Source organism: Tasmannia lanceolata, unplaced genomic scaffold (genome assembly GCF_043159265.1).
Source record: "Tasmannia lanceolata isolate RefF3 unplaced genomic scaffold, GAP_Taslan_0.1 ptg000005l, whole genome shotgun sequence".
Lineage (NCBI taxonomy): Eukaryota > Viridiplantae > Streptophyta > Magnoliopsida > Canellales > Winteraceae > Tasmannia > Tasmannia lanceolata.
In genome coordinates this window covers 5,501,942-5,518,706 of record NW_027518682.1, presented here as the reverse complement: position 1 = coordinate 5,518,706, position 16,765 = coordinate 5,501,942, and the positions used below count along the sequence as shown (strand labels likewise).

General features: G+C 40.7%; 2 protein-coding genes across 2 annotated transcripts; both read left to right on the top strand.

The window, feature by feature from the left end:
* Positions 1 to 1,097: 1,097 nt before the first annotated feature.
* On the top strand, positions 1,098 to 15,186 carry LOC143877220 (uncharacterized). Its single transcript, XM_077379142.1, has 3 exons — positions 1,098 to 2,140; positions 6,061 to 9,005; positions 12,932 to 15,186. Exon 1 carries the CDS (start codon positions 1,165 to 1,167, stop codon positions 2,134 to 2,136), a length of 972 nt encoding a protein of 323 aa, XP_077235257.1. The 5' UTR covers positions 1,098 to 1,164; the 3' UTR covers positions 2,137 to 2,140; positions 6,061 to 9,005; positions 12,932 to 15,186.
* Positions 8,276 to 9,001, top strand: LOC143876947 (uncharacterized). The gene has a single exon (XM_077378624.1). It carries the CDS (start codon positions 8,276 to 8,278, stop codon positions 8,999 to 9,001), a length of 726 nt encoding a protein of 241 aa, XP_077234739.1.
* Positions 15,187 to 16,765: the final 1,579 nt, after the last annotated feature.

The following is a 16,765-nucleotide window of genomic DNA, read 5'->3' as shown; positions in this document are numbered from 1 at the left end:
CTACTTAAAACTCCAATCAGCTGTTTTCCTATTTTTGGCCCCTCCGTCACCACTTGGAGACATCAGTTTATAAAGGGGGGGGGGACGTGGTAGCCAATCGTGGCCTATGGCCATAAATTAGAGAAACTAATTTATCGTGGAAATATTTCATGGCTGCCATACATGCCTAAGGGGTTGTTTGGATACATGAATTTTAAAATTCATGATTACGATTTTTTGAAGCTAAAATCTAGATTTTTATTAATGATAATAAAACCTGGATTTTATAAGCCGTATTTTGAAAATCCACGTTTTAGCTTATAAAATCCAAGTTTTACCATGTAAAATGTAGGTTTTGGATCATACTATAGAATGGGCCCCACGTAGCTTAATTTAGTCCATCACAAATTCACAAAAGGATGTTCCATGGGTAAATATAAAGGAATGCAAAAAATCAACAATTTTAGCTTTTATTGGACGACGAATTATAAACTAAGGCATGATTAATCAAGGGTCTGGGATCATCCAATTTAAAGTACCTCGTCAGACTTATGGCTACCCTTCGAATCAATAGATCTCATTAGGGGTGTTTGTTCAGTTATAACCGAGCTGAATAGACCAAAATTTGATAATCGAAATAATTTCGGTTATCAAATTTCGATAACCGAAATTGAACTGAAATTTCCAAAAAACCAAACTGATTAAAAATTCGGTTATGAATAGTGGGAAAAAAAGAGAAAAAAATCTTGATTTGGGTTAGAGGGCTAGGATCATCCCATCGAAATGATTTTTTGAGCACAAACTAATTAAGTTGTGATAAATCAAATGGACGGTTTTGATCATCCTACGGAGTGACCATATAACACTTTTTTTAGAAAAAATAATGGTTTTTATCCATAATTTTGGTTATTTGGTTAACAGAAAATTTTTTTTTTATACAACCGAAATCGAAACCTAATAAATAAATTTCCAAAAAAAAATTATAAAAACCGAACCGAAAAGAAAAGAAAAACCGAACCGATCCGACCAGACCAGACCAAATGAACACCCCAGGATCTGATCGTGCACACAAGGCACAAGTGTGCCCTGCCTGCCTTTGGGAAATGATATATATCCCCACCTCTTTAGACTTTAGTGTTTAAAGAGCAGTCATAACGAACGATCGATCCTGAGAGAGAGAGAGAGATGAAGGCGTCTCTGAAGCTGCGAGAGGAGGAACAAAAACCTCTACTAAGAGCGAAAATCCCCGTCAGCGTCCTCGGACTTCCCTTCATCTCCGGCATCTCCACTGGAGACTCTTCCGATCTCTCATTCCACGTCCGTACAGCCTCCCCAACTGGCCCTTCTATGAAGCTCTCTTACCAACCCAACCATCCTCACAACCCTTTTTCTCTCTCCCTCAAATCCGGTGTCGCCATCTGGGGCTCTCCTGAAAACTCCCCTCTCATCATGACCGCACATTTCTCCCTAATCGGACGGTTAAATCCCTCTTTTTCCCTCCACATCAAACCCGATTTCGGCGATTTCACTCTCCGAAAGACAACCACCTCACTAAACCCTAACCCTAACCCTAATAAACATAACGGTGGGGTCCACTCTCACCTGAATGGAGATGATGGGGCGGCGATGTGGAGGGAATTTAACGCCGGCGTGGCTATGACGGCGAAGACGGTGCTGCCGGTGATGAAACAGGCGGCGGTGAAGTTCCGGTGGGGCGTGAATTTTCCGGCGGAGTTTGGTAGGCAAAAGCTGCCTTTTTTGACCGTGGATAAGGTGAGCATCGAGCGAGTCGAAGAGGTGAAGCCTGAGGCTGGTAATTCGGTTTTGAAACCGATGGAGAGTATTGGGGATTTGGAGGTTTTGAAGGGGATGTGTGTTTGTATGGGAAGGGAAATGGAGATTTTACAGAAGGAGAATCGATCAATGAAGGAGAGTATAGAGGGACTGACATCAAGAATGAGAAGTCGCCGGGAAAATGTGGTGTCAGGGAAGAAGACGCCGGAGATTGAAGATTTTAGGGTTGAGAGTTTGGAAAAGAAGAAGAACGGCGGGGTTGTGGACGGACGGAAAGAAGTGAAGTCTGGTGGGTTTCCCGGCGCACCGGCAGCTGACATTGGGGAGGAGTTGAAGAGGGCTATAAAGGCTGCTTCCTCTTAAAGTGGTTTGAGCTCTCGATCTCTCTTAAGTTTTTAGGTACATTTTGTGGATATTTTGCACCATTGTACGTATTCAGGAGGAAAGGAAAAGGGAAATTTTACTGGTATTTGAATTTCTGCACTCTTTTATTTCTTACAAAAAATCTTCTTAGAAGTAAAATGATATACTTGTTTAATATTCCAAGACATGAACCCAGAAAAACAAACAAGAATATTTGAGCTGTTTGTTTTTCTTTTCCATATTTGCACTCTTATCTTTATTTCACACTTATTTCATTGGTTGCTATAAATCCCAGCAATATTAACAGCCATATTAATGGAGTTTAAAATAAAAAGATGACTGCCAATTTGCCAATATCATAAAAACAGAGTGCAGATATCATTGCTAAAAAATCTTTTCTTTTATCATAAAGAAAGGTGAAGTTTGAATTTTGAAGTATCAACAGAAAACGCTAAAAAGGAGTAAATTATTAGAATGATTATCGTGAAAATTTGATTTGCATTTACATTGATGAAGAAGACAGTTTGGCAAGCTTGCTGGGGTGCTATGTGGAATACTCTTCCCACCTTGTAATCCCACTGGGCTATGGTCGCCCTAGAAAGAAGGCTTGGGATGTGATAGTGGAAAGAGAGTGGAAAAGAAACTATTTACACGGAACATGAATCTAGTTTCTCTCGAAGGCAGAATTATACCATCAAAGCCGTGTTGGCAAACATTCCTATATATCACCTCTCTCTACAACATTTTGGTAGTTAGGATAACTGAGCAGATTTAGAGAAACTTCTTACGGGGAGGATCAGATGAGAGGAAGTAGATCCACCTAGTGTGTTGGGTAGATGTGGACAAGTCTATCAATTCCGATGGTCTAGGAATTAGGTATTTAAGACTGTGAAACTACCAGTTACTCCAAAAGCTTAAGCTCATGGGGAAAAGCATTATTTAATCATTTATACTTTAACACTCCTCCTCACGTGTGGCTCCTCTTTTGGGTTTGGCCTACATGTGGCACATGTGAATCCTCTTTTGGGTTTGGCCATTGCGTTTGGATTTTTGCTATCCAGGAGGTTTTAACTTAGGACCTTTGGCTCTGATACCATGTGAATTGTGAAACTAGCAGTTACTCCAAAAGCTTAAACTGATGGAGAAAGGCATTATTTAATCTTTTATACTTTAACAAAGACTAATCAATACATCGCTTCTGGGCAAGTGGTTGTGGAGGTTTGGGGAAGAAAGACAGCAGCTTTGGACAAAAGTGATAGCAAACAAATATGGGTCAACTAGCGATACTTTATCTCAGATGACACTTATAGAAGCTTTGCTTTAGCCCAATGGAGAGATATTTAGAGGAATAAGCAAAAATTTTTGTAAGGCACAAGATTCAGAGTCCACAAAGGAGATAGAGTTAGATTCTGGTTAGATAGGTAGTGTTCTGAGTCTCCGCTCAAGGACCTGTTCCCCGATTTATTTGCACTGATGGCTGACAAAGAAGGAATGATCCAAGATTTTTGAGAGGATTGAAGGTCGAATAGTTTGGAACATTGACTTTAGAAAAAATATCTTTGACAGAGAGATTGATAGAATTGCTGCCTTCATTCATACAATAGAGTCTACTTACATAAGCAAACCTAGGAGCAGCAAAAAGTTTGGATCCAGAGCTCATCCGTTCTCTTCAGTGTAAAATCTTCCTACTCTCATATTGCAGCTCTTTCATCTATCCAAGGTATGGAGCATTTCAGCCCCTCTAGAGTTATTGCGTTTGGGTGGACAGCCTTTCCGGATCAGATCCTAACTGTGGATCATCTCCGCAACCACCAGATGTGGATTATTGACCATCACGCTTTATGTGTGAGGAGTGGTGGTGAATCGGTCGATCATTTGCCGCTTCATTGCTCTTCCTCTAGGGAGTTATAGTGCCGGATATTATATAAGTTTGAGGTGAGACCTTGGTTTTCCCTCATTGGTTGGCAGATCTTGTGGATTGCTGGTTCTCGATGTCTTGGCCGTCCAACGGTAGAATCTTGTGGAGAGCGGCAATGTTAGCTTCGATATGGATCTTATGGAAAGAGAGAAATTCTAGGCTATTCAAGAACCGAACTAAGAATCCTTTATGTACACTCTCAAAGATCATCTCCATTGTTTTTTCTTGGGCGAGGGCTCTCTCTCCTTTCAAGTTCTTTTCCAGCTTTGACCTCAGTAGATGCTGGGAGGAGATATGCTACGAGTCAGAGAGGGTCCGATTACCCCTAGTTGGGTGCCGCCTGAACTCGGATGGCTCTAGCTAAATTTTTACGAGGAGCCGGATAGGGTGGGAGGTTTGCTCATATGCGAGGAGGGTGAAACAAAATGGTCATTCTCAGGAACCATTGGGATTAGGGATTCCAATGAGGCAAAGGTTAGAGTGGTGCTCCAGGGTATGAGGATGGTTGATGTAGCTTGTTGGATAGATTGATACTTGAGGGAGATTCTCTTAACACCATTAGATGGATGGATGACAGCAAGCAGTAGCCGTGGAGATTCTCTGATTTGATCAATGAGATCCGTGATTGTGTGGATGATCACCATGTCCGTTTTTAGGATGTCCGTCGTTCGGCTAAGCAGGGAGGATCGTTTAGCCAAGGATGGGGTAAATCAGGCGTCCTTGGAGATATTCGATTTTCTCCTCCCGTGATTAGCTTTTTGCCTTCTTTCGTTGTACCATCTCTCTCGTTTTGTATTTCTTCCCAAGATCCGCTCTTTCTTGGGGTTTTTTCTCTTTTATTAATATAGATCCAAATATTTCAAAAAAAAATGTGGAAAATTAAACACAACTAAGCTAAAAAAACCCAAGGGCCACTTTTATTGCAAAATGAAATGTTTTTTTGTTGAGAAATGTGAACTATATGGATTTGTATGATAAGCATTGGGGTATCAAAAAAAAATAATTTGGGGTATCATAGTCACAAGGTTTTGGAGACAATAGTGGTTGTATCATGATATATTGCTATAGGATTCCATTCAGATGTATGAAACTATCTATCACAGTCCTTGCTACTAAATCTTTGAATAATTTAGAGATACTAAAAAAATCTTTACATTTTATGATGGAATTTAATTTAAACATAAAAAATCCCAAATAATTAAAAAACTCTCGCATTTTCTGGATTAAATGTACATTTTCTGAATGAAACCTGAATTTTCTGAATCAAATGCAAACTCGTATATAATTTGAAAATCTTGTGAGGGATTCAAAATGACTGAAGAAGTTGTTGTACTGAAAATTGAACTCAGAAGAAGACATCGCAGTGATGTGGATAGGCTAGCTAGGACCGGGGTTGGGAGGCCCCAGTTGGAGTTTTTTTTGACTATTTACACCCGTGAGATTTGGAGTTTCTTTTATTGTATCTTGCTTTTTTTTTATTATGTGTTGACCATGTCGGTTGCAAGGGTTGCCCCTTTGCTATCTATCGATAAAACGACCATTCAAAAAAAAAAAGAAGGAGACATTGCAGTGAAAATTGACTTCACAACTTAACTGAACAAACACACAGTTAACTATCCTTCATGGTTTTTTTTCCGTGCCGTGTTTAAAGAAGTAGGGATATAGTAGGTGTACATGTTTTTTCTACAAAAAATGTAAATGTTTAATATTTTCTTAAGTTTTTGAACATTTGCCGCCTCAAATTATTCATGTATCCAAACTTTCTAGCTATGATAACAATACGGGAATGATAAATCCTTCCCCTTTTCGCCCTCTCCTGTCCCACTTTACCTGTAGTGAGCCTCACAAACGGTGTTACAACTGACCAATTTCTCTCTTTTTCCTCTATTGTTGAGCCCTTCTATATATTGAAGTTTTCTTTATTCCTTTAATTTACTATGCCCTGATCTCCCTCTCCTCGATCCATGTGTTTTGTTCTTCTCACCTTAGTCTGGTTCGTCATATAGGCACACACAACTCACCACCCGTTGAAGTCCATCCCAGGCACCAGTCGATTCAACAGGTTTGACATCAATGGCATAACCTGAAGGAGATCGAGCATTCTCGGCGAGAGGATCTTTGGTTTGCATGGTGAGAAGTCGATGTTAGAATTATTTTGGAATCCAGGCACGAGTGGTATGATCTTGAGGTTGTTTCTTCCCTCATAGAGTTTGAAATTCGTTCTTGGAGGGTCGTATTACTTTGCTCTAAGGATCAGCAGTGATTTATTAGATATTATTTATTCAGAGAATTGTTGGTTTCATCAACATAATGGTGATTTACAATGAGGAAGCTGTGAGTATATTCAATTACAAGATTTTATACGGTGAATATGCATGTAGTTCGGTGCAGGCGGTACCGCCCTTGATATTTGATCCAACAGCAGCACACTGTTTAGGTGCTGCTGTTGGATCAAATATCAAGGGTGGTACTTCCGTCGCCACCGATCTACATGCTCTTCCAGCATATAATTTCTCTTCAATTACATTGTAGGAGTGAGCGCAGAACAACGAATGAGTTTGCATTCACTTGCTTTGATGTGCCTTTATTAGTTTTCTTTGTTCGGGGAAAAAAAAATCCGTGCCCGGGTTATAAAAGCCGTGTTGCTATTAGACGTGTCTGTGGGGATGAGCCTGATCAAAATGCACATGGGAGTGAGATAGAGTGGAGTGTTTTCGGAGATTCATTTGAGATTACGGCTTCATGCAACTTTGATGGCTGAGAATCTGTTGGGCGGAAGATCGTTCTGCAGTTCTTTTCTCATATGCAGTTGTAGGGGTTGAGTCCTGACCCTGTCTCCTTTTTGCAACTGTTCTTCAAGCTTGTAAACATTCTGCCCTCTGTGTGGTTCAGGAGATCCATGGCCGGTTCATGAAGACAGTGGAAAACGAGATGGACCATATTTGTGGGTTGCACTCTTTTTGATGGATATATAGATTGGGGTTGTGTTCAGGATGCTGCAAGAGTTCTCAATGAGGCTCATGTGAAAAATATCGCAGCATTTGCTTTTGGCAATTCAAGGTTTTATTCAGGTTGGGCATGGAGTAGAAATTGTTAGTTTGCTCTATGAAGCAATCCTAATGAGGATTACACCGAAGGAAACTACTTTAACATCTCTAATGGTTAGAATGGACTGCATGCTCTAGTTATCAAATTTAGCTTTGGGCGGCATTGAGTCAAAGGAACTCTGTTCTTGCTGTTGTTGCTACTTGTGTCTGGAGAGGTTTGGACCGATGTGTTTTCTTTGAGATTTTTGGAGAGTTCTGTATTGACAGATAGCTTTCTTGTCGTTATGTCAAGACAGTGAAAACAAAGAAAAAGTGGCCGAAACAGGGGTGGAGACATCATTTTCTGCGTGGTCCACACTCTTAACCCCATCACATTAAGCGAAGAGACTAATTAACAATAAGCAAAAGGAACTGAAAAGTATTGCTTCATTGCATATTCCATCTCTCGGTAAAACAGCTTTCCTCTTGAATCGGGCATTTGACCCAGGAGTCTTATACAATCACATTTAAACGCTAACAGAACATTATTTATAGCAGAGGAACTAAACTCATATAAGAAGCATCTCCACATGCTTAATTAGGCGCGGGTGCGAATCCTCCCGCCAGAGCACAAAAACCTTTGAGCAGATAAGCGAAGGTGGGGGTGAAGGGTGGGATGACAAACATCTTAAACCAGCAGCTGTTACTGATTTCGTCGATTGTCTTGCAACAAGCCGGGCCTAATTTAACATCTCTGGTCCTCAAAGAATCTAAGATCTCTTGCACACATCCCTGGTCTCTTGCACACATCCCTTTAGACTTTAGTGCTTAAAGAGCAGTCATAAATACCCTCTAGGTTACAAGAGTTGGGGTTTCGAACGATCGATCCTCATAGAGAGAGAGAGAGAGAGAGAGAGAGAGAGAGAGAGAGAGAGAGGCGTCTCTGAAGCTGCGAGAGGAGGAACAAAAACCTCTCCTAAGAGCGAAAATCCCCGTCAGCGTCCTCGGACTTCCCTTCATCTCCAGCATCTCCACTGGAGACTCTTCCGATCTCTCATTCCACGTCCGTACGGCCTCCCCAACTGGCCCTTCTATGAAGCTCTCTTACCAACCCAACCATCCTCACAACCCTTTTTCTCTCTCCCTCAAATCCGGTGTCGCCATCTGGGGCTCTCCTGAAAACGCCCCTCTCATCATGACCGCACATTTCTCCCTAATCGGACGGTTAAATCCCTCTTTTTCCCTCCACATCAAACCCGATTTCGGCGATTTCACTCTCCGAAAGACAACCACCTCACTAAACCCTAACCCTAACCCTAATAAACAGAACGGTGGGGTCCACTCTCACCTGAATGGAGATGATGGGGCGGCGATGTGGAGGGAATTTAACGTCGGAGGGGCTTTATTCTCCGGCGTGGCTATGACGGCGAAGACGGTGCTGCCGGTGATGAAACAGGCGGCGGTGAAGTTCCGGTGGGGCGTGAATTTTCCGGCGGAGTTTGGTAGGCAAAAGCTGCCTTTTTTGACCGTGGATAAGGTGAGCATCGAGCGAGTCAAAGAGGTGAAGTCTGAGGCTGGTAATTCGGTTTTGAAACCGATGGAGAGTATTGGGGATTTGGAGGTTTTGAAGGGGATGTGTGTTTGTATGGGAAGGGAAATGGAGATTTTACAGAAGGAGAATCGATTGATGAAGGAGAGTATAGAGGAACTGACATCAAGAATGAGAAGTCGCCGGGAAAATGTGGTGTCAGGGAAGAAGACGCCGGAGATTGAAGATTTTAGGGTTGAGAGTTTGGGAAAGAAGAAGAACGGCGGGGTGTTGGACGGATGGAAAAAAGTGAAGTCTGGTGGGTTTCCCGGCGCGCCGGCAGCTGACATTGGGGAGGAGTTGAAGAGGGCTATAAAGGCTGCTTCCTCTTAAAGTGGTTTGAGCTCTGGATCTCTCTTAAGTTTTTAGGTACATTTTGTGGATATTTTGCACCATTGTACGTATTCAGGAGGAAAGGAAAAGGGAAATTTTACTGGTATTTGAATTTCTGCACTCTTTTATTTCTTACAAAAAATCTTCTTAGAAGTAAAATGATATACTTGTTTAATATTCCAAGACATGAACCCAGAAAAACAAACAAGAATATTTGAGCTGTTTGTTTTTCTTTTCCATATTTGCGCTCTTATCTTTATTTCACACTTTTTTCAGTGGTTGCTATAAATCCCAGCAAATATTAACAGCCATATTAATGGAGTTTAAAATAAAAACATGACTGCCAATTTGCTAATATCATAAAAACAGAGTGCAGATATCATTGCTAAAAAATCTTTTCTTTTATCATAAAGAAAGGTGAAGTTTGAATTTTGAAGTATCAACAGAAAATGCTAAAAAGGAGTAAATTATTAGAATGATTATAGGTGAAAATTTGATTTGCATTTACATTGACGAAGAAGACAGTTTGGCAAGCTTGCTGGGGTGCTATGTGGAATACTCTTCCCACCTTGTAATCCCACTGGGCTATGGTCGCCCTAGAAAGAAGGCTTGGGATGTGATAGTGGAAAGAGAGTGGAAAAGAAACTATTTACACGGAACATGAATCTAGTTTCTCTCGAAGACAGAATTATACCATCAAAGCCGTGTTGGCAAACATTCCTATATATCACCTCTCTCTACAACATTTTGGTAGTTAGGAGAACTGAGCAGATTCAGAGAAACTTCTTACGGGGAGGATCAGATGAGAGGAAGTAGATCCACCTAGTGTGTTGGGTAGATGTGGACAAGTCTATCAAATCCGATGGTCTAGGAATTAGGAATTTAAGACTGTGAAACTACCAGTTACTCCAAAAGCTTAAGCTCATGGGGAAAAGCATTATTTAATCTTTTATACTTTAACACTCCTCCTCACGTGTGGCTCCTCTTTTGGGTTTGGCCTACATGTGGCACATGTGGATCCTCTTTTGGGTTTGGTCATTGCGTTTGGATTTTTGCTATCCAGGAGGTTTTAACTTAGGACCTTTGGCTCTGATACCATGTGAATTGTGAAACTACCAGTTACTCCAAAAGCTTAAGCTGATGGAGAAAGGCATTATTTAATCTTTTATACTTTAACAAAGACTAATCAATACATCGCTTCTGGGCAAGTGGTTGTGGAGGTTTGGGGAAGAAAGACAGCAGCTTTGGACAAAAGTGATAGCCAACAAATATGGGTCAACTAGCGATACTTTATCTCAGATGACACTTATAGAAGCTTTGCTTTAGCCCAATGGAGAGATATTTAGAGGAATAAGCAAAAGTTTTTGTAAGGCACAAGATTCAGAGTCCACAAAGGAGATAGAGTTAGATTCTGGTTAGATAGGTAGTGTTCTGAGTCTCCGCTCAAGGACCTGTTCCCCGATTTATTTGCACTGATGGCTGACAAAGAAGGAATGATCCAAGATTTTTCAGAGGATTGAAGGTCGAATAGTTTGGAATATTAACTTTAGAAAAAATATCTTTGACATAGAGATTGATAGAATTGCTGCCTTCATTCATACAATAGAGTCTACTTACATAAGCAAACCTAGGAGCAGCAAAAAAGTTTGGATCCAGAGCTCATCCGTTTTCTTCAGTGTAAAATCTTCCTACTCTCATATTGCAGTTCTTTCATCTATCCAAGGTATGGAGCATTTCAGCCCCTCTAGAGTTATTGTGTTTGGGTGGACAGCCTTTCCGGATCAGATCCTAACTGTGGATCATCTCCGCAACCACCAGATGTGGATTATTGACCATCACGCTTTATGTGTGAGGAGTGGTGGTGAATCGGTCGATCATTTGCCGCTTCATTGCTCTTCCTCTAGGGAGTTATAGTGCCGGATATTATATAAGTTTGAGGTGAGACCTTGGTTTTCCCTCACTGGTTGGCAGATCTTGTGGATTGCTGGTTCTCGATGTCTTGGCCGTCCAACGGTAGAATCTTATGGAGAGCGGCAATGTTAGCTTCGATATGGATCTTATGGAAAGAGAGAAATTCTAGGCTATTCAAGAACCGAACTAAGAATCCTTTATGTACACTCTCAAAGATCATCTCCATTGTTTTTTCTTGGGCGAGGGCTCTCTCTCCTTTCAAGTTCTTTTCCAGCTTTGACCTCAATAGATGCTGGAAGGAGATATGCTACGAGTCAGAGAGGGTCCGATTACCCCTAGTTGGGTGCCGCCTGAACTCGGATGGCTCTAGCTAAATTTTTACGAGGAGCCGGATAGGGTGGGAGGTTTGCTCATATGCGAGGAGGGTGAAACAAAATGGTCATTCTCAGGACCCATTGGGATTAGGGATTCCAATGAGGCAAAGGTTAGAGTGGTGCTCCAGGGTATGAGGATGGTTGATGTAGCTTGTTGGATAGATTGATACCTGAGGGAGATTCTCTTACACCATTAGATGGATGGATGACAGCAAGCAGTAGCCGTAGAGATTCTCTGATTTGATCAATGAGATCCGTGATTGTGTGGATGATCACCATGTCCGTTTTTAGGATGTCCGTCGTTCGGCTATTAGCAGGGCCGATCGTTTAGCCAAGGATGGGGTAAATCAAGCGTCCTTGGAGATATTCGATTTTCTCCCCCCGTGATTAGCTTTTTGCCTTCTTTCGTTGTACCATCTCTCTCGTTTTGTATTTCTCCCCAAGATCCGCTCTTTCTTGGGGTTTTTCTCTTTTATTAATATAGATCCAAATATTTCAAAAAAAATTGTGGAAAATTAAACACAACTAAGCTAAAAAAACCCAAGGGCCACTTTTATTGCAAAATGAAATGTTTTTTTGTTGAGAAATGTCTAACTATATGGATTTGTATGATAAGCATTGGGGTATCAAAAAAAAAAAATTTGGGGTATCATAGTCACAAGGTTTTGGAGACAATAGTGGTTGTATTATGATATATTGCTATAGGATTCCATTCAGATGTATGAAACTATGTATCACAGTCCTTGCTACTAAATCTTTGAATAATTTAGAGATACTAAAAAAATCTTAACATTTTATGATGGAATTTAATTTAAACATAAAAAATCCCAAATAATTAAAAAACTCTCACATTTTCTGGATTAAATGTACATTTTCTGAATGAAACCTGAATTTTCTGAATCAAATCCAAACTCGTATATAATTTAAAAATCTTGTGAGGGATTCAAAATGACTGAAGAAGATGTTGTAGTGAAAATTGAACTCAGAAGAAGACATCGCAGTGATGTGGATAGGCTAGCTAGGACCGGGGTTGGGAGGCCCCAGTTGGAGTTTTTTTTTACTTTTTACACCCGTGAGATTTGGAGTTTCTTTTATTGTATCTTGCTTTTTTTTTTGTATGTGTTGACCATGTCGGTTGCAAGGCTTGCCCCTTTGCTATCTATCGATAAAACGACCATTCAAAAAAAAAAAAAGGAGACATTGCAGTGAAAATTGACTTCACAACTTAACTGAACAAACACACACAGTTAACTATCCTTCATGGTTTTTTTTCCGTGCCGTGTTTAAAGAAGTAGGGATATAGTAGGTGTACATGTTTTTTCTACAAAAAATGTAAATGTTTAATATTTTCTTAAGTTTTTGAACATTTGCCGCCTCAAATTATTCATGTATCCAAACTTTCTAGCTATGATAACAATACGGGAATGATAAATCCTTCCCCTTTTCGCCCTCTCCTGTCCCACTTTACCTGTAGTGAGCCTCACAAACGGTGTTACAACTGACCAATTTCTCTCTTTTTCCTCTATTGTTGAGCCCGTCTATATATTGAAGTTTTCTTTATTCCTTTAATTTACTATGCCCTGATCTCCCTCTCCTCGATCCATGTGTTTTGTTCTTTCTCACCTTAGTCTGGTTCGTCATATAGGCACACACAACTCACCACCCGTTGAAGTCCATCCCAGGCACCAGTCGATTCAACAGGTTTGACATCAATGGCATAACCTGAAGGAGATCGAGCATTCTCGGCGAGAGGATCTTTGGTTTGCATGGTGAGAAGTCGATGTTAGAATTATTTTGGAATCCAGGCACTAGTGGTATGATCTTGAGGTTGTTTCTTCCCTCATAGAGTTTGAAATTCGTTCTTGGAGGGTCGTATTACTTTGCTCTAAGGATCAGCAGTGATTTATTAGTTATTATTTATTCAGAGAATTGTTGGTTTCATCAACATAATGGTGATTTACAATGAGGAAGCTGTGAGTATATTCAATTACAAGATTTTATACGGTGAATATGCATGTAGTTCGGTGCAGGCGGTACCGCCCTTGATATTTGATCCAACAGCAGCACACTGTTTAGGTGCTGCTGTTGGATCAAATATCAAGGGTGGTACTTCCGTCGCCACCGATCTACATGCTCTTCCACCATATAATTTCTCTTCAATTACATTGTAGGAGTGAGCGCAGAACAACGAATGAGTTTGCATTCACTTGCTTTGATGTGCCTTTATTAGTTTTCTTTATTCGGGGAAAAAAAAATCCGTGCCCGGGTTATAAAAGCCGTGTTGCTATTAGACGTGTTTGTGGGGATGAGCCTGATCAAAATGCACATGGGAGTGAGATAGAGTGGAGTGTTTTCGGAGATTCATTTGAGATTACGGCTTCATGCAACTTTGATGGCTGAGAATCTGTTGGGCGAAAGATCGTTCTGCAGTTCTTTTCCCATATGCAGTTGTAGGGGTTGAGTCCTGACCCTGTCTCCTTTTCGCAACTGTTCTTCAAGCTTGTAAACATTCTGCCCTCTGTGTGGTTCAGGAGATCCATGGCCGGTTCATGAAGACAGTGGAAAACGAGATGGACCATATTTGTGGGTTGCGCTCTTTTTGATGGATATATAGATTGGGGTTGTGTTCACGATGCTGCAAGAGTTCTCAATGAGACTCATGTGAAAAATATCGCAGCATTTGCTTTGGCAATTCAAAGTTTTATTCAGGTTGGGCATGGAGTAGAAATTGTTAGTTTGCTCTATGAAGCAATCCTAATGAGGATTAAACCGAAGGAAACTACTTTAACATATCTAATGGTTAGAATGGACCGCATGCTCTAGTTATCAAATTTAGCTTTGGGCGGCATTGAGTCAAAGGAACTCTGTTCTTGCTGTTGTTGCTACTTGTGTCTGGAGAGGTTTGGACCGATGTGTTTTCTTTGAGATTTTTGGAGAGTTCTGTAATGACAGATAGCTTTCTTGTCGTTATGTCAAGACAGTGAAAACAAAGAAAAAGTGGCCGAAACAGGGGTGGAGACATCATTTTCTGCGTGGTCCACACTCTTAACCCCATCACATTAAGCGAAGAGACTAATTAACAATAAGCAAAAGGAACTGAAAAGTATTGCATCATTGCATATTCCATCTCTCGGTAAAACAGCTTTCCTCTTGAATCGGGCATTTGACCCAGGAGTCTTATTCAATCACATTTAAACGCTAACATAACATGTTTCATAGCAGAGGAACTAAACTCATATAAGAAGCATCTCCACATGCTTAATTAGGCGCGGGTGCGAATCCTCCCGCCAGAGCACAAAAACCTTTGAGCAGATAAGCGAAGGTGGGGGTGAAGGGTGGGACGACAAACATCTTAAACCAGCAGCTGTTACTGATTTCGTCGATCGTCTTGCAACAAGCCTGGCCTAATTTAACATCTCTGGTCCTCAAAGAATCTAAGATCTCTTGCACACATCCCTGAGCTCCGTCCACAGGAGCCCAACATGCTTTCACCACCGGGTCCATTATCGGTGGCAGGATCCCCCAGCGCCAAGGCGGGGTTTGTTCTTGCTCTTTGAGTGCCAGCCCCGCTGTGACCGACATAGTGGCAGATGCCAAGATGAAGATCACCCATATACCTCTGGCTACCATCATGGTGTCAAGCCTCTTCTTGCTTCTACTTCTTCTTCTTCTCTAATTGGTGAAGTTTTGCTGTGGGGAATGGGGATTTAAAGTAGAGATTAGGGATTTTATAGAGTTGGGTAATGAGGGAAAGGTGGTGATATTTATGTAACGGTTGCATTACTCACGTATGCATGGTTCTAAGACTCAACGTATCAGTTTTTGTTTTGGTTTTTTCCCATGTGAATCTAATTGGTGGCACCAAAACATACATGAATTTATTCAAGTCATGGTTTGTTAGTTTTGGAAGAGTTATGAGAAGTAAATGGCTTTGGGAATTATATGCCTGAAGAGTTCAATTTTTAAGTTGCTATAACATTCTCTATGGGGTTATCTTACCACGTGCTCTAGCTGCTGATCCATCTGTGGTCCCACTTGTGATCGATGGCCAGAAATGTAAAGGATATATAGTAATGCTCCACACAAGGGAGGGTGCCCTAATTTGAGTTGCCCCACTGCAACATTGTGGCTCTCAACCTTTGGTCGATTTGGACTGTTAATCGTACAAGTTGAAATAACCTTAGATTTCTAGCAGGTGAAGGCACCCTGATGCTATGATCCTAGCCGTACGATCAAAGAACCAATAAATAGATTGTTGGAAATTAGACGTGGGCAGCAATTCATATGGCTATGATAGAGGGTCCAATGACCAAAAACTAATTATGCACGTAGAAATTAATGAATCAGTCAGTGATCAAGAGTTGGGTTAGAAAAAGCACACAGAGAAGATGATGGTATGCAATGCAAATGAATGAATGCCAATGTTGCAGATGATGCTATGCCATTCTTTATGGATTTGTCATATATATGAAACAAATTAAGAGTAATGCATACCACCAAAGACATTTTTTTAAAGAAATGTCACGAAAGACGTAATTGGCCCAAATCATCAGCATATTAAGACCTATTTTCAACAAATTCTTACGAATCTCTATCTTTATTTTATATAAAAGTGGAAATGGAATAAGTGGATCTAGGGGTGGACATGGTTCTAGTTGGTTCAGTTCTGGGGTATATTCAGAACCGACCCAATCCCTATCGGTTCCCAATATTGGAACCAGAACCGAACCATGGAACCGAACCAGAGCCGAACTTGATCAGGTTGGTTCGGTTTGGATCTGGGTTTACCCAACTTTATTTTTTATCGGCTCATTTTAATTGCTAGGATTGATTCCCTCTAAGAGTAGTTTAGAAAAGAGAAAGAAATCAGAAGATATTGAAATGATATCTGCACACCCTTACTTTGTTACCTGTACACTATCCTTCTTTAGTACTTAACTAGCTGTCAAAGGAGAACACTCAAATTTTCAAACGGTTCGGGTCGGCTCGGTTCTGGGTTCCAAGACTCCAAACCCAGAACCAAACTGGATACCCATGGTTCCCAAATTTGGGACCCAGAACCAAACCACCATTTTTTAGAATTGAACCAAATAGGCCGGTTCGGTTCGGTTCTTCGGGTTAAACCGAACCATGTCCGCCGCTAAGTGGATCTGTGAATTATTTGGTAAACGAGACATGATGAAATTTCTCCTAATCTCGTATATAATTAAATAAAATAAAAGAAAGATTCAAATGGTTTTTTCTCATTAAATTTCTTAATAATACTCAAATTACATTCTACTCTTGCTACTTGAGAGGAAACACTAAAAAAGAGAATCTAGAACAGCACAATTAGTCCTACCAGTAACAGAGTTCTTTTCCATCTTCTTCACTCAAGAGTCCTGTTTCCCTGTTCTCACTTTCATCTCGTTCTTCGGTTTCAACCATCTCTTTCTTTTCTTTACTGACCTTTCTTTATTGTAGAAAGTGTAGCTTCTCA